General features: G+C 41.6%; 1 protein-coding gene across 2 annotated transcripts in view; it reads left to right on the top strand.

The window, feature by feature from the left end:
- Window positions 1-19059, top strand: part of LOC136619955 (inter-alpha-trypsin inhibitor heavy chain H3-like) — a 41604-nt gene that overhangs the window by 14273 nt on the left and 8272 nt on the right. For both annotated transcript variants that reach the window (XM_066594672.1, XM_066594673.1), the window contains 10 exons: window positions 1606-1731; window positions 3283-3464; window positions 3914-4099; window positions 8104-8243; window positions 8878-9035; window positions 10192-10209; window positions 16396-16422; window positions 17207-17224; window positions 18348-18368; window positions 18480-18503. In XM_066594672.1, coding sequence (XP_066450769.1) covers window positions 1606-1731; window positions 3283-3464; window positions 3914-4099; window positions 8104-8243; window positions 8878-9035; window positions 10192-10209; window positions 16396-16422; window positions 17207-17224; window positions 18348-18368; window positions 18480-18503 — 900 coding nt within the window. The remainder of the gene's footprint in view (window positions 1-1605; window positions 1732-3282; window positions 3465-3913; window positions 4100-8103; window positions 8244-8877; window positions 9036-10191; window positions 10210-16395; window positions 16423-17206; window positions 17225-18347; window positions 18369-18479; window positions 18504-19059) is intronic.

Genomic DNA, 19059 nt, shown 5'->3' on the forward strand with positions numbered 1-19059 from the left:
CCCAAAGCAGTCCCTGCTGTCCCCTTTTATAGCAGAGCGACCTTTGGACCCTTCAGGCACAAATGACCCTTTGCAGCTCTTATAGATCCACCATTGGTGTAACATGGTAAAATCATGCAAACGCCATCAGAATACTAAAAGTACCCACGACTAGTCCCTTCCTCCACCCTCTATCTTGTGGACTTAGGAAGTGATTTGATTGAATGCTTCTGAACAGCTGAGAGGACTCCGTGGGAGGGATTCTGTCCAATTGCTCCCTACATCGGCAATTTATTGGGTGCCGTCAGGAATATTCCTGTCACGGTGCAACTTAAGCCTCTTGCCTCAGATGGCACCCTACAGCTTTACAGAGGGGGGCGGCATTGCAGCTTAGAGCAACTGGCTGAAGAACCTTATCAGCAATACTGTGCTGCCACCTTTAAAATACTATCAAACATGTGCTTCCTTAAAGGGGTTGTTTACTTAGTAGACTGGTGAGAGTCTGCCACCCAAGATCCACTGTTTGCCACCCACTGATCAGCTGTTTGAAGGGCCACTGCACTTCTGTACTGACCTGATTTCTGCAGAAAGCAGGCAGCTCCGTTCCCACTGCAGTGGCCAGGCATGGCATTGCAGGCAAAGTTCCCATGGAAGTGAATGGTCTGTAATACCAAGCCTGGCTACTGCAGTGGGAACAGAGCTGTCTGCTTCCTGCAGAAATCAGCTCCTTCTATGAGCACACCAACTATATGAAAAGCTATTAGAGTGGGTACCAGGGGGCAGACCCCCATTGATTTACTATTAATAGCCTATCCTAAGGATAGGCCATCAACAATTTACAACTGGACAACCCCTTTAACCTCTTGAAGACCTGACATTTTTTGATTTCCTTGTTTTCATTCCTGCCTTTCAATAACCATAACGTCTTTGCTTTTCCATCAATGTAGCGATATGAGGGATTGTTTTTTGCGAAGCAAGTTGCATTTTTCAATGGTACCATTTAATGTACCATAAAACATATTGTACAACCTCTTAAAAATGTGGACTGAAATAGAAAAAAAAACATTATTGTGCCACTTTTTAGGGTTTTGTGTTAACGGCATGCACAGTGCAGTAAAAGGGACATGTTCAGTTTATTCTGTGGGTCAGTGCAGTTACAATGATACCAATTTTCTATAGTTATTTTTTATGTTTTACGACTTCTAAAAATTAAAAAAACAAACTTTACTTAAAAAAATTGTTTTTTTGTTGCCATAATCTGAGACCTATAACTTCTTTACATTCTTCCACGGATGGGGCTGTGTGAGGGCTCTTTTATCACAGAGCGAACTGTAATTTTTATTGGTGCCAATTTTAGTAACATATGACTTTTTGATCTCTGTTTATTCCTATTTTTCTGGCAGGGAGGCTAGGTTTACCCTTAGGCTGCATTGCATCTAATAGTTCATTGGGGTCTTTTATAATGATGGATCCCCATGAGACATGTAAGTGGTCCTAATATACAGTGGGTGCCCTGATCTTACACGAAGGGTTTCTACAGCGTCGATGGAGGCGACTGGTTCCACTTTGATGCTCACAATTTAGGGTGTTGTATTTACCATTAACCCTTGCCTGTGTTGTTTGCAGGGACAGACATCAATAAGGCTCTGCTCACAGCAGCGAAGATGCTCTTTAATGCCACCATTAATAACATGCTGCCTCCGAGGAGCGCCTCCATGATATTATTCCTCTCCGACGGCGAACCGACATCCGGTAAGTCAGTGGGAGCTAAATAGAAGTTATAGGAGAACTCTAGAGCAATGCTACAGGGCTAACATGCAGGTGAGAGAGACGTTAGACATAAAGCCAGGGACAGGATGAGATTTAATAACCATTTTAACATAACAATGAGTGTATATATATATTGCACTGATAGGCAGTCTGCCCGTGTACTGGTTGTGTAGAATGCAGCAAGATAGCAGCAAACCCACACGAGAACATGGGTAAGTAGTGTACCAGAAACTATCTCAGTACATAAACACAGCACCAGAACAGGTCAGAGAATAAATACAGCACCAGAACCACTCTAAGTGCATAAATGCAGCACCAGAAGCAAGCACAGTACATACATACAGCACCAGAACCAAGCTCAGTACATACATACAATATCAGAACCAAGCTCATAACATAAATTCAGCACTGAAACCAATCTAATACCATAAATACAGCATCAGAACCAAACTCAGTATATAGATACAAGTTTTTATGCTATTAGAGGGTTATGTTCTTATGTTAATTACATTGATGTGATTAGTCTTTATGATTTTAAATACAATCAGTCATTCATTTTTTGTATGCTGTGGCCAAGAGCTAGTGTGTAGCTTGAAACATGTAAGCTTTGTACTGTACCATGTACTTTTATCTTGTGATGACATAATAAAGAAGATTTGCTTTTATGGAAGTGCTGCACTTTCTAATTCCTTGTTGCATATAGATACAATACCATAGTTTAGCTGAGTACATAAATACAGCACCAGAATCAAGCTAAAAACATAAATACAGCACTGGAATCAACCATAGTACATAGTACAAAACCAAGCTCAGTACATACGTACAATACTAGAACCAAGCTCAGTACATACGTACAATACTAGAACCAAGCTCATAACATAAATACAATGCCAGAACCAAACTCATGGCATAAATACAGCACCAGAACCAAGCTCATAACATAAATACAGTAGCAGAAATAAGCGATTTTGTTTAGGGGCCACCAATGAGCCGACAGGGTCACCTCGGAACATTAGAGGGTAGGAGACAGAACTAGGAGGATGATTTATGTAGCTCCACAAGATGCTGTCATGAAGAGGAATAAGATCATCTGGCCAGGCAGACCTAAGCGGTGCGATCACCCCCAGTCTACATCCACCTGGTGCCCCCCTACAAGCTGGTGGCTGGTCACCTGTGGCACAGGTCACACATAACTAAGGCTGCCTGTGAACCTCATTTAAGAAAACTAAAGTAACGAGGGCTTTTAGTGGTTGGTCATGACTGTATTCTCAGTTGGTGCTTGCGTGCAGTATTTCTTTACTGTTGTGGCCCATCATGGTCACTGTCAGATAATGACCCCTCGGTCCTGCTATAAATGGTCGCTATCTTACAGATCCTTGATTTTGGTGTTGGCTTTATAAGAGTAGAGTCCACAATAAGATAGCCGCCATGTTATTAGGGTGTGTGATCCCTTAGGTGTAGAGTCCGTTACATGGTCATAGAGAGGTCATGATCAGACCCGGGTCTTCATTAATAATCGCTGTCCTTGTGCAGGAACCACCGACCATGCGAAGATAATAGACAACGTGAAACGATCTCTGGCTGCGCAGGCCGCGCTGTACTGTTTGGGGTTCGGCAACAGCGTTGACTTTAACTTTTTGGAGAAATTGGCTTTAGAAAACGGAGGGCTGGCACGTCGCATATACGAGGATTCAGACTCTGCTCTACAGTTACAGGTGATCCTTGTGTTCTTAGAGGGGAAGTTCATTGTGAACACTTACAACACCTGAATATTTTTCCTATTTGTTGACTTGGGCATGTAAGAGCAAACCTCAGTGATGCATAAAGCAGAAGGGGTCCCATAGCAAACAGGAAATTGAGACCCCCTACTGAAGCTACTTGATGCCATAACACACCGGTCATTCCAAGATGGGCCAACATTTCTTCCACCAACACCCTTACCGTCATTTGGAGGAAAGAGCGGGAACGACCCTCTGGCCGTTCATGATGCTGGATGGTAGACAGGGGGCGTCACACAGAAAAAGGATAGGATAGGGTTAGCCTGCACTGGGATTTCTCATGACTCCTTTGGCACTACGTGGGCTCCCTCTATGGTTTAGCCCTTCAGATGATGATCAGATCTGATTTGACTGGTTCACTAACTCCACTTTTCCTTGTCCTCCAGGGCTTCTACAATGAAGTGGCAAACCCCATGCTTCTGGATATTGAGCTGCAGTATCTAGAGAACTCTGTGGATCACGTGACGAGGCACAGCTTCAAGCATTATTATCAGGGTTCAGAAATCATTGTAGCTGGACGGATATCGAATAATAGTGTGGAGAGTCTCACAGCGGAAATCAAAGCCCAGGGTGTGAGTCTGAGAACCACCGCTGCGGGGGAATATCATATTTATTTTATGTACATTTCATTAACCCCTTTGTTCTTTCACGTGGAAACGACCAATATCATTTTGAACGAACAAAGCTCAGGGTCAGTTTAAAGGCAATCTGTCAGGTCTCCTAAGCTGTCCAGACTGCCGGCAGCATGACATATTGAGAGACATGCTGTCTGTCTCTTATACCGATCCATTTAGTGGTTTGCCAAATCTTACTTTTGAATGTGGAGATGGGTCTAATGAAACTCATGTATATTCGTCTATGCGTGATCCTCTCACACTCTTCCTCCCTCCAGGCGCTGATTGCCAGATCTCTCCATGTGTACAGTAATACAGAAGGACGAGCCATTCAAAAGATGGAGGGAGGAGGAGCAAGGGGAGCGTGCTTCGATGAATATACCTAAGCTTAGAAAAAAAAAATTACATTTTTTATCCAATTTTATTGTGACTCATAGGGGCTAATTTATCATAAGTCTCTAGAAGAGAAACTAGATATTTACAGAGCTTTATCTGTGTATGTACTGTAGGATATTACCATTCAACCTCATCTAGCCCACCAGAAAACGAATAGATCTGTCATCAAATTGTGCATACTCTAATGAGATAATGAGATGATTCTGCTGACCCCACTGTCTAATGATAATAAGATGATTATGGATCCCGCCTTCTAATAATTATGAGATGCCTCTGCTAACCTCACTCTCTAATCATAATGAGATGACTTCTGATGTCACCCCCTAATGATAATGGGATGACTCGGATGTCTCCACCCTCTATTGATATTGAGATTATTTTGCTAATGATAATTAGATAACTCTGCTGACCCCACCCTCTAATGATAATGAGAAGACTCTGCTGACCCAACCTTCTACTGATAGTGAGAAGACTCTGATGACCCCACCCTCTAATGATAATAATAAGACTGTGCTGACCCCACCCTCTAATGATAATGAGAAGACTGTGCTGACCCCACCCTCTAATGATAAGGAGAAGACTGTGCTGACCCCACCCTTTAATGATAATGAGAAGACTCTGCTGACCCCACCCTCTAATGATAATGAGAAGATTCTGCTGACCCCACCCTCTAATGATAATAAGAAGACTCTGCTGACCCCACCCTCTAATGATAATGAGAAGACTCTGCTGACCCCACCCTCTAATGATAATGAGAAGACTCTTCTGACCACACCCTCTAATGATAATGAGAAGACTCTGCTGACCCCACCCTCTAATGATAATGAGAAGACTCTGCTGACCCCACCCTCTAATGATAATGACAAGACTGTGCTGACCCCACCTTCTAATGATAATCAGAAGACTCTGCTGACCCCACCCTCTAATGATAATGAGAAGACTCTTCTGACCACACCCTCTAATGATAAGGAGAAGACTCTGCTGACCGCACCCTCTAATGATAATGAGAAGACTCTGCTGACCCCACCCTCTAATGATAATGAGAAGACTGTGCTGACCCCACCTTCTAATGATAATCAGAAGACTCTGCTGACCCCACCCTCTAATGATAATGAGAAGACTCTGCTGACCCCACCCTCTAATGATAATGAGAAGACTCTGCTGACCGCACCCTCTAATGATAATGAGAAGACTCTGCTGACCGCACCCTCTAATGATAATGAGAAGACTCTGCTGACCCCACCCTCTAATGATAATGAGAAGACTGTGCTGACCCCACCTTCTAATGATAATCAGAAGACTCTGCTGACCCCACCCTCTAATGATAATGAGAAGACTCTGCTGACCGCACCCTCTAATGATAATGAGAAGACTCTGCTGACCGCACCCTCTAATGATAATGAGAAGACTCACGCTGACCCCACCCTCTAATGATAATGAGAAGACTCACGCTGACCCCACCCTCTAATGATAATGAGATGACTGTTCTGACTATGCCTTCTAATGATAACACTGTGTGACAAATTTTTAACATTTTTTCCTAACCCAAAGTAATTGATATCTTTCTGTAAGATTAAAAGCTGCTGGTTACACTGATAAAACTAAATAATAGCGGCACGTCTCATTTTCAAGTTATTTAACCTCGTAGTGATCAAGCATTTTTATTGTTTAAAAAATTCGTAACTCCTTTATTTATCCATCAACGTCGCTGTATGAAGGCTTGTTTTTGCAGGGCAAGTTGTATTTTTCAATGGTGCTATTTAATGTACTGAAAAACTTTTTAAAAGTGGAGTAAAATGAAAAAAAAAATAAAAAATTCCACCATCTTTCGGTACGTCTTGTTTCTACGGCCCACAAACTGCAAGAAAAATGACATGATAACTTTATTCTACGGGTCAGTACTATTACTACAATACCAAACTTATGTTTTAAAATTATTTTCATTCGCCATCTTCTGCGCGCAATAACTTTTTTAGTTTTCCGTCCACATACTTGTGCAAGGGTTTGTTTCTTGTGGGGCGTCCTGTAGTTTGCGTTAGTACCATTCTGAAATGCATACGACTTTTTGATCACTTTTTATTGCATTTTTTTTCTTGAAGACAGAATGACCATAAAAAAGCGCATTTCTGGCGTTCTATTTTTATTTTCAGACGACGTTCACTGTGTGGGGTAAATAATGTGTTACTTTGATAGATCAGAGTTTTACAGATGCATCGATACCAAACATGTATTTTTGTTTTATGATTTTGATTCTTTTATTCAGTCTAACCAATGACCTGTAAACACAGTTCATTAATTACAGCTTACTGGTGGATGGTCCACAGTGTTTACGACACGTGGAAACATACCCTATATGTTACATAAACCTACCCTCATAGTGTTCAGTCAGCGTATGGTGTGTAACAGTGATTGCAGAATAGTTGCGTGATCACTTTTATTATTCTTTTTGATAAGCAAGGTTAATGGGGAGCCGACTGAATTCATTGTTTAGAGAAAATTCCAAAAAATACAATGCAACTGCAATTGGATTACATTATTCCTCATAATTGGAAAACCTTACGTGGCAGAAAAAAAACACTATCATATATGAATTCAGCCCACTAAAGTTACTATCAGCTGCCTATCTGTTTATCTGTTGTGTTGCACAGTGTAATGAGAAGACACTTTTGACCCCACCCTCTAATGATGAGAAGACTGCTAACCCCACCCTTTAATGATGAGAAGATTCTGCTGACCTCGCCCTCTAGTGATAATGAGAAGACTCTGCTAAGTCTGCTCTCTAATAATAATGAGAATAGTTTGTTGACCCCACCCTTTAATGATAATCAGATGACTCTGCTGACCCTGTCCTCTAATGAGAATACGGATCCCTCCCTTTAGTGATGATGAGATAACTCTGATCCTGACCCTGATCTCTAATAGTAATAAGACTCTGCTGACCCCACCCTCTAATGATAATAAGATGACTATGCTGATCCCACTTTGTAATGATAATGATATGACTTTGGTGTCTCCACCCTCTAATGATAATGAAATGAATCTGCTGACCCTGGTCTGTAATAATAATCAGAAGACTGCTGACCCCACCCTCTAATGACAATGAGATAACTCTGCAGACCCTGATCACTAATAATAATGAGATAAATCTTCTGTCTGCACACTCTAATGATAATGAGATGACTCTGCTGACACTATCTGAATCCAGACAGCAAAGTGATCAGCAGAAAACTGGAAATACCATAAACTGCGTGATCTTCGCAAAACCAGGCATGATCTTTACAAAACCAACATATAGTGAGAGTGCTTCAGAATTGTGAATGCAGCTCTGGAGTATAACACAGGATGTAACAGCAGTTTTGTAAATGGAGCTGACTGTGAGTACATGACGTGATGTCAGATGGATACTTCCAGTTATTGCTTGCATTTTCTACAGAATTGTAAGGGACATACCTTCTACCTTTCCTTCTTAGTCTGCCAGGAGTATCATTGCATCTATATAATGCTGTATGAGACCACAGAGAACATATCAATGAATATTTACCTGTCCGGTTTTCTTTTTCATGAAGCTTTCTGAGCCGTTCTCTGTGACTGTGGAAACGCCGATGCAGGAGGAGGACGAGGTGTCCAGAGAGCTGCGTTATATATTTGGAGACTTCACTGAGAGACTGTGGGCCTATTTGACCATAGAGCAGCTGCTGACCAACAGGTACAGAATCATCTCAGTGTCATTGTATTCTTAATTTTCTACTATACTATTGTAATACTTTAATGCAAATAATGGCCTTTTGAGTCTCCTTGCTCACCGTCTAAGTGCTCTCCCTAAGGAGTAAAGATATTGTAATACTTAGCACACTCTCATTGTCCCCACTAGGGGTTCTTCTCTCTCTAGAAGATCTGACATGCCTATATATTATACTGACAGCCCACTGCTTGAAATGAGAACTGTGTAATTCTTCATTTCCCCTGTGGTGGAGCTGTAGTAGAATGGAAGACTTGTTATCTGCTTCTCCCACAGATTACATCTGACTGCTGGGGGTCAACTTATCATCATAAATTGTCCGAAGAGGAGAACCCCCTTTATTAATTAATCCAGTTTAGATATTCATGATTCCAAAACAGTCCTCAGGATGTGTATACTTTTGCAAGCACTTGTTCCCCGAATCAGGCTACATAGGGTTTGTTTGTAGTCTGTAACCATGGATACACAGTCTCAGAGGAGTTTTTTTTATTCTAGGCAGTTTGAAAAGTTGATTGACTTTGTTATATTAGATGCATCAGAGCCACAGGAGGAGGAGAGCATGTTCATGTGGAAATAATCAGAATAAATGCCGTATTTGCAGAATTGCAGCTGGAGGTGAAGATAAAATGAAGATAACAGAGAAGGCTCTGGACTTGTCCATGAAATATAATTTTGTGACACCATTAACATCAATGGTAGTGACTCCACCTGAGATGGGGAAATCAGATGAGCTTGTGGCAAATAAACCGCAAGAAGAAGGTGAGTGTGAATATGAACCCAAGACCCCAGATTTTTCACGGAAACTCTCCGAAAATAGAGGAGTAATGCTTTCACTTTCCTTTCCTTCCCTTCCTCTCTTTGTTCTTTCTTTACTTCCTTTCCCCCTTCCTCTTCTACATCCTCATTCCTTCCTGCCTTCTTCCCTCCTGTCAAACAACATTCCTCCCTTCTTCATTTCCTTTGCTTTCCTTTCTTCCTTCCTTTTTTCCTTTTATCCTTCCTTACTTCTCTCTTCCTTCCATCCTTCCTTCCTCTACTCCAACTTCCCTTTTCCGTCCTTCCTCCCTCTCTTCCAATTTCCTATTTCTTTCATTTCTTCCTTTCTTTTTTTCTTTCTCTTTTCCTCTCATTTCTTCTTTACATTCTTTCTTCCAACTTCCTTTCCCCCTCTTGTCTTTATTTCCTTAATTCCTTCCTTACTCCTTTTAGTTCCTTTCCATTCCTTCCTTCCTTTATTGCTTCCTTTCCTTCCTTCTTTTACTCCTTTCTTCTTTCCATTTTTCCCTAGCTTCCTCTCCTCCAACTTTCTTTTTCCTTCCTTTATTCCTTTCTAACTTTCTTTTTTCCTTCCTTTATTTATTCCTTTTTTCTTTCCCTCTTTATTGCATTACTCTCCTCCAACTTCTTTTGTCCTTTCTTCCGTCATTATTATCCTCTCCCTTCATTCTACCTCCACCCCTCTTTTCCGTTATCCTTCCCTTCACACCTTTTTCCTTTTCCTCTCCTTCCTCTCTTCCTTCACCTAGACATAAAATCATGGGATAAAACATGTCTGCAGTCACCACTAGATGGTGTTCACTGCATACAGATTTCTACAACAGCCATTGAACCAAATAATAAATCTGTCTTCAGGAAGCGCCCTCCAATGGTCACTGTGGGCAGAACTTTATCATAAACCTGTATGGCAGTGTGGAGCAAAGCTGTGGATTTAGAGTCCTGACTAGTACATAATTCTGGACATAAATATCCAATGATATTTATGCTGAGACCGTCATATAACGTTATAATGCAGCTCCTTGCACTGTCAGTGACATCATAGAGTTTGTAATTTAGCTTACTGCACTGTCAGTGACATCATAAGGTGGTTATAATGTCGTAGTTCATTATCACCCACTCCTTGTATTTTATATTTCAGAACTGGAGGAGGTGGAAGGTACGTCTACATGTTCATGGTCATCCATTTTTCATCATTCTGCTCAGAACAAATAAACAAATCAATCAGCATCAAATAAACCCAAGATCGGCTCCAGATATCCACTTCAGTCCTCATGGGATAAGGGGTTTTTCCAGGACAGTGTGGGCTCACTCACACTGGGTATCAGCTGATTGACAAGGTTGCTTGGAATCAGATGCCCAAGATTAGATCTCAATATCAGGGCCCATTCACATGGGCGTATTTTCTGCCTGTATTCAGTCCTTATTTTCTACTGTTAAGACAGCAGTATACAGTCCTGAGCTCTCACTCATGACCTGAAGGTTGCGGGTTCAATCCCTGTATGGTTCAGGTAGCCGGCTCAAGGTTAACTCAGCCTTCCATCCTTCCGAGGTCGGTAAAATGAGTACCCAGCTTGCTGGTGGGTAATAAACAAATTACCTGAAAACGCTGTGGAATAAGTTGGCGCTATACAAATAACAAGTCCCTTCCTCACTGACTGAGGGCTTAAACACAGTACTGTAGGCGCAACTACGCTCACCGCTATGGAGCATAGTTGTGCCTGAACATGGGACATTTCTTCTCCCTTGTTGGCTTTTCAAACTTCGCACCAGAGTGCAGGAGTTTTGAAACTAGTGGCTGCCCGATCTTTCCCGCACAACGTATTCAGTACCGGGGGGGAAGATGGGGCAAGTCCTATCTTTTCTCATCCATAGTATTCATGGCCAAAAAATCCCAGTAGTGAAAACAAAACCACTGGACTCCTATTGAAATCAGTGTTTTCATTTTGTCCCCTTATATGACCATGATTATCACGGCCGTATAAGGGGAGAAGAACATGTCCATGTTTCAGACGACCTTATGAGCAGCTATGGAGTGTAGTGACGTTTTTTTTTTCTTCTCTGGCTGTTCAAACTCCGCAGCATAGTGCAGGAGTTTGAAAAAAACTGCAGGAAGATAGGTCCTGCCCTATCTTTTCTCACCTGTACTATTAATGGGCAAGAATCCTGTTAATGAAAACAAGACCATTGAAATCAATGGTTCCAATTTGTCTTTTTGTGCAGCCATAATTTTGACGTCCGCATAACGGGACAAACTAGGTCTGTTTAAACCCTGAATATGGATAGTACAAGGACCCATTGAATTAAATGGGTGTATTGTGACATATATTTTTTAATGTGGTCCGATGTTGTGCGTAAAAAAAAAAATTGCAGCATGTCTTATTTTGGTTCATATTCACAGACCAAAATTGTCCATTAAAGTCTAAGGGCTCCTTCACATGGGCATATTTTTCATCAGTATTATGTGAGCCAAAACCAGAAGTGGAACGTATAGAGAGAACGTACAATGGAAATGTTAGGTTGTGCTGCTGGGACCTGTAATACTATGGGTTTCCAGCAGCACAGCTTCACAGGTTTGCGATACTTGAGCTGGCTGGGTGTGGAGTTTCTCCAGCCAGCCAATCTCCCTGGTCTGCTGCACATAAATACCAGCTCCTCTGCTAGAGGATGCTGGTCATATTACTTATTCTGTGTTATTCACACTCAGAGCTCGGTGTTCTGCATGTTTAGTTTAAAGTGTTTCTCTCACCTTCCCTAAGGACAGTCTGGACCTCTCTAGTCCCTGTCTGCATCTTATGCAAACTCCATCTCCCCTTCCCTTTGACAGGTGCAACCTCCAGATGTCTGATGTCTTGTGTGTTGTCAGGTTGCGGATGCCTGACACTGTTCCTCATATGTCAGTTCAGTGTCTGACGCTTTCCCCTTGGTTTGAGGACACTTGTGCTAAATATTTGTATTCATTAGAGTTCTGAGTGGGTTTCCCAACACGCTGGGGTTTTGCTCTCATGCATGATGTGTGGTGTGTCTGTGCAGGTGGCCAGATGTGTGTGAACAGTGATGTGTTCTGTTAGGTCTATGCAGGTGGCAGGACATGTGGTATTAACAGCTCTGTTCTGTGTTGCATGCAATCACCAGTGTGTTGGTATGAACTGTGTCCTGTTTTGTATCGTTTACCATTCCTGGGCTAGTTAGGTCCTTAAGTTCCAAAATGGGGCCTTCCCTATCGGGAGGATCGCTCCGCTTGCAGGCAAGTTTCCTGGGGTTAGTTGTCTCGTTACAGTAGGGACCCGCTAGACAACGAGGACCTTTGAAGAGGGCTCGTGGGCTTAAGTGTCTTGGCCAATTCACAACCAATACCTCGTACTTTTATAACTATTCTATCTGGTTATGTGTGCAGGTATGCTTGATGCGTGTTTTGGTCATCAGTCCTTATGTTATGTCTGCCCGTGAGTCCAGTATGCAGTTCTTCCCATTGGTGGTTCTTCTTCATTGGTGTAGTATCTTAAGTCTTCAACCTGCTCCAACACATCCCGCTTAGGGCGAAGTGCGCCCAGCGGACGTAACAGAAAAGATTTGCATTCCTTCAGTATTTTGGACCCACTCCTGGTTTGGCTTACAAAATACTGACGATAAATACGCTCGTTTGAAGGAGCCCTTAGGGCTTATTAAGACAAGCGTATTTTACATCAGTATTTTGAGAGCCAAAACCAGAAGTGGGTCCGAAATGCAAATCTTTCCATTATACTTTCTCTCCACTCGTGGTTTTGGCTCACAAACTACTGATGTATAATACACTCGTCTGAATAAGTCCTTAGAGTGCCTAAAAAAATGCAGCAAACTCATATTAGCATCCCCATTCACTGTGTTTTTTAGCGCTCCCTGTTTTCTGTGGGTTGTAACAAAACTCATATCACTTGCGCTTCTTGGTTTTTATTGCATGCGTGAAACAGGGACGCAACACTGATGTAAAAAACAAAACACATAAGGACTTAAACACATGACTGTGAATTTTTCAAGTTTTGCGGGCATGAGAATCATACCCGCAAAACGTGACGAAATGAAACCATTGATTTCAATGGTTTCATTTTGACTAGCATGAGTCTTACGTGATAATACTACATGCAAGAAAAGATAGAGCAGGACCTATCATTCTGCTTTCTTTACTGTGTGCAATAGCATGAAATTTAAAAAGTAAAAAAAAGGAATTTTGACTTATTCATTCGCTCCACTGTTTAACCCCTTCCCGCTGCCCCCGCTGTTAACCCCTTCCCTGCCGCGATCTAAGTAGATCGCGGCAGGGAAAGAGTTCACAGAGGGATCGCACTCCTCAGAGGGACTCAAATAGTATAAAAAAAAGAAAAGTGTAAAAAAAAAAGAAAAATGTAAAAAAAAATGTAAAAAAAACCCTTTTTTATGCTTTTTCTAATATTAGCATAAAAAAAGGGAAAAAAAATTAAAACCCCACATATTGGGTATTGACGCGTCCGTAACGACGTGTACAAAAAGTTGAACATGCTTTTTATTTTGTACGACAAAAAGCGTTAAAAAAACCGCTAAAAAACAGAGGCAAAATGCTAATTTTTAGCATTTTGCCTCACAAAAAATGCAATAAAAGTGATCAAAAAAGCCGTACAGTCCCCAAAATGGTATCAATAAAAACTACAGCTCGTCTCGCAAAAAATAAGCCCTCATCGAGCTCCGTACATAGAAAAATAAAAAAGTTACAGGACTTTGAATGCAGCTATAGAGAAAAAAAAAAGATTTCCAAAAAAAGGGGGTTTTATTGCAAAAAAGTGTAAAAACCTAAAAAAATAACAATTTTGGTATCGTTGTTACCGTACCAACCCGCAGAAAAAATTTAGTGTGTCATTTATGCTGCATGATTAACGCTGTAAAAAAAAAAAAAAAATCTATGGCAGAATTGATGCGTTTTCTCTCCCTGTTATCATTAAAAAAAAATAAAAAATTTTACGATATTGTCTAAGTACCCAAAAGTGGCACCAATAAAAACTACAGCTCGCCACGCAAAAATCAAGCCCTTATACGGCCGCGTCCACGGAAAAATAAAAAAGTTATGGCTTTTGAAAAATGGAGATGGAAAAATACCAAAAAATCGCTTGGTCCTCAACACCAAAATAGGCCGTGTCATTAAGGGGTTAACCCCTTCCAGCTCCAGGACGTACATTTACGTCCTGGAACGTTGGGGTATGTATGCAGAAATTAAAAAATAAAGGGCCGCGTCATTAAGGGGTTAGGCCCTAAGCACCAAAAGCACACTAAGGGCTTATTCACACGGGTGGGTTTGTGCACGCAAAATCTGCATGCGCAATACGCAGAGAGTAGAACCCATTGTTTTCAAGTGCAAAAAAGAAAAGCACGACATGCTCTATTTTTGTGTGCATTTGCACACCAAAGGTCCCAATAGGAGTCTATGGTGGTGTGCAAATGCGCACATATGTATGCGATTGTATGCGGAAAACACTGCCCATACCCATGAACACTGTCACCTAATTTGGCTTAATAGCCATTTAAATCCGGGCGAGGGTGATTCCTCTGCCCATGTCAATGTGCAATGTCTGTGCAAATGCACACAGCATTTGCGCAGGCACGCATGCAAAAAAGATTCCTTTACTGCGCATTCCTTTAATACGTTGTGCAGGAGCGAGCATTTTTGCGCCTATGCTCATCAGCAGGAGCTCTAGTGGCTTCTTCACATGGTCGTGTTTGCGCATGCAAAATCTGTGTGTGCAATGGAACCCATTGCTTTCAATGAGATTGTGCTTAGGAGTGCATTTTGTGCGTGCAAAAAAGGAGGTCCTGCTCCTATCTTTTTGTGTTTAGTGCAGAGAAGGCTCCCATAGTAGTCTATGGGAGATGCACAAATACGCAAGGGGACTAAAAAATAATTAGAAAAATGTTTTTTTTAATTATTCGAAAAAAAACAAATAAAAGAAAAGTAAAAAAAACCCCTTTCCCCTTATTAATAATAATAATAATAAAAAAATAATAAATCAGGTATGGTATTACTGTTCCATGAAAGTCCAATCTATTAAAGTAGCACATTATTTATGCCACACGGTATCAGAAAAAAAAAGCCAGAATTGGTAATTTTTTTAAGAGTAGTTAGCTAAGTAAAACTATATGTAGTGGTATTGTCGTAATCGTATTGTCCCACAGAATAAAGTGATCATGTCATTTTTGCCGCAATGTGTACGCCGAGGAAACAAGAACCCCCCCAAAGATGGAAGAAATACTATTTTTTTTCCATTTCACTCCACTTAGATTTTTTTTTAGTTTTCCAGTAAATTATCTAGCACATTAAATCGTACCATTGAAAATTACAACTTGTCTTGCAAAAAAGAAGCCCTCATGTAGCTATGCACACGGAGAAATAAAAAAAAGTGTTGATTTTTTGAAAATGAAAAGTGAAAACTGAAAATTAAAAAAGAGCTGCGTTCTTAAGGGGTTAAGAAACATTAACATGTTTACTAATTACACAAGACTTAGCTGCAGGGGGCATTAAAGTACTAATGTTCCAATAAGGGCTTATTCACACGTCCGTATATCGACCGGGTTTTCACTTCTGGCCGATATACGGTGCCCCTTTCTTCAGGGGAGGAGGTGGGGTGGGAGCAGTGCACTGAGCTCCCGCCCCCTCCCTGCCCTCTCTCCGCCCCGTGCCACTATTTGCAATGGCAGGGGGTGGGATGGGGCGGGATTTAGCTCCAGCCCTGTCCCGCCCCTCCCATTGTAAACAGTGGTGTGAAGAGGGGGCGGAAGCTCAGTGCACTGCCCCGCCTTCTCCCCTGCAGAAAGGGACACCTTATATCGGCCGGGCATGAAAACCGGGCCGATATACAGACGTGTGAATAAGCCCTAAGACATATTCAGAAATGTGCAGCCTTATGGAATACAATGTATCATCAGCTAACCTGCCTGTTGATTGTTTCCATGTAGCAACAAATCTTTTTCTACGCTAAACAAAGTAAACGAAACTCCACATTCAATAAGTTATCCTAAGAGAAAAGGAAATTATATAAGGGCGGAACAGATAGACAAGGGGTCTTATTTGCCATCCTTCTTCCATATTTCTACTAAACAGAAATACACCATGAAACATCTTTAATGGCAACCTGGAAACCATCAACAAGCTTCTCCTTAGGGTTTCCAGGTAGCCACAAAAGATTTGTTACTGCGTTGGATAGAGGAGAAATTAACTGTAAAAATAACCCCCAAAAACTAGATAACAGCACAGAAGGTTACAATGTTGGAGATTCAGAATACCAGAACAGTTTCTTGGTGCACAGCTGGAGCTGAAATGTTGTGTTTTTCTTCTTTTTCACAGATGGAGTTCCGGACGCCCTTCTCTCACGTATTTATACATGTTTCTTTACAGTGGTGTGATTGCTTCGAAAAAAACAAGCTAAATGGGCATCAGAATAAATTAGTCTAAATTGTTTTGCACCAATAAAAAGGTGCAATGTACGCCAGAATTCTAGCACAACATCAGTATATTCCCCCAGACTCACTGCTACAACTAAGCATGGGTGGGGCTGCGGGTGGGGAGAGAGGAGGAGCTTGAGATAAAAAGAGCCAGTAGACGCTAACAACATAGAGGAAGACAATGCCAATCAGTATATTCCCCCAGCGTTACTTCTACAACTAAGCATGGGTGGGGTTATGAGTGGGGAAAAGAGAAAGAGCAGAGAAAAGTTTTCATCCTCCTTCTTTTTGCTTTTCCTTTTTCATCCCTACCCCCTGCTTCTTTTTCATCCTCCTTCTTCTTGCTTTTCCTTTTTCATCCCCCCTGCTTCTTTTTCATCCTGCTCCTTCTTCTTCTTCTGCATGTTTTTTTAATAGTTTTCCTTCTATTTCTTCCTTAACTTTGCCTTACAAACTACTCAGAAGCCCCTAGATACCCTCCTAGGTGACCTAAGAGTGTTATACAGGGCTTTTATGGTTCTTACGCAGCGCTGTACACCAGTTTTAGGGGTACTGTTGAATTACCGTGTCAGTTTTGAACTAATTCAGACCAAACTAAACTTTTTGCTTAAAGTCGGAGAAGCGGCTGAACCAAATTGTTGAAATGTTTGCTCATTACTACATGTGATGTATGATCTTTTGTGACACTAACACTATGCAATTACTTTTTACAGTTGATTCCCACTATTACGGTAAGATTTACAGCTTTCTTTCACCCCTTTTCCACAGTATTTTATAAAATGTAAATAATACCACCAGACTGTGCCCACATTACACTATCACATGTGTTGAAATAATGATGACCTACAGCGACAAATAACGTCAACATATAGTAACCAAATAACATTATTCAGTATCTAAATAATACTGCCACACTGTGCCCACATTATCAGAGCCATGCAATGTTGATATACTACCAGCATAAAGTATCAAAAGTAATATCAGCATCCAAGTAACAGCGTTATACGGTGTTTAAGATAACGCCATATTATTTTCACAAAACACAGCCTTGCAATGCTCATCATAAAGTGTCAAGAACAAAGTGTCACATAGTACCCAAAAGTATTATCATACTACTGTGTTTCCCCAAAAATAAGACTCTGTCTTGAATTAATTTTTGCCCCAAAAGAGGCACTAGGTCTTATTTTCAAGCGATGTCTTATTATACTCTAGCAGGCTCAGCCCATGTCCCTGAGCTGCGGCATTGACTCATTGACTGTCCAATTGATAAATTCAGCCTCCACAACGCTATGGCTGTGATTGGTTCTTGAGTGCTGCTCAGCTAATCAATGCAGCACTGGATGAACCAATCACAGCCATTGCATTGGTTCATTGAGCGCTGCATTGATTGGCTGAGCAGCACTCAAGAATCAATCAGAGCCATCGCCTTCTGGAGGCGGGATTTATGAGTCCCGTAACCAGGAAGCGATGTTCTGTGGGTCGCCGAAGACTGCAGGAAGCATACTGGAGCTCCGGAGACCAGCAGGAAGGGCGTGGACTGAGCCTGCTAGGTAATGTATTGGTTTTTTTATGTAATGCAGCTAGGGCTTATTTTCGGGGGAAGACTTATATTTCAAGCCTTACCAAAAATCCCCCCAAAAAATCGGTGTAGGTCTTATTTTTGGAGAAACAGGGTATTTCCAATTAATATTACACTACAGTGCCTACATATCCCCACTATACAGTGCCCCCATATCATCAATTAATCCATATTACCGCCATAAATACACCACAAAATTATTATGTATATGGAGACGTAATGCCATCTGAATGTTCTTTATAAACATTTGTGTCATTGTCTGTCTCTCCCTCCAGGACACTATGACATGGAAGAAAGTACGTACCGCACTCATATTCTCCTTTACTGATCTCCTTTTGCTATTTTTCAATCTTTTACTTGGATTTAGAAGATGACCTTTGTGACATTTTATATTTCTGTTATTTCAGGTTTGGATTCTGATCCTCTCTACAGTGCGTATCCTTCATTTTCTATTTACTTTCCCGCTATATAATGAATCGCTATAATTAGAAATGAGCGAGCATACTTGCTAAGGGCATTTACTCGAGCGAGCATTGTCCTTAGCGAGTACCTGCCCACTCAGAAGAAAAGATTCGGGGAGCGGCGGGGGAGAGCAGGGGGGAATGGAGGGGAGATCTCCTCCCTGCTCCCCCCTGCTCACTCCCGCAACTCACCACTCACCCGCACCGACACCCGAACCTTTTCTTCCGAGCGGGCAGGTACTCGCTATGGACAATACTCGCTCAAGTAATTGCCCTTAGCGAGTATACTCACTCATCTCTAGTTATAATGTAACCGTGAATGGGTCACGCAAGTCACATACAAATATGCCAGATTCATCCCCACCTCCAGTTTAAAACTGGCCAGGCAGGAGGGAAGCCTATGAAAACTGGTGACAGGCTATAGATAGGGGGAGCCATATTCAGCACCAGGATTGGGGAAGACAGGTGGAGCCCCATGATCAGGAGTGGAGCCCTAATTTCATACTGAAAATGGATGATGTTGCTG

Source organism: Eleutherodactylus coqui, chromosome 3, assembly GCF_035609145.1.
Source record: "Eleutherodactylus coqui strain aEleCoq1 chromosome 3, aEleCoq1.hap1, whole genome shotgun sequence".
In the NCBI taxonomy this organism is placed as follows: Eukaryota; Metazoa; Chordata; class Amphibia; order Anura; family Eleutherodactylidae; genus Eleutherodactylus; species Eleutherodactylus coqui.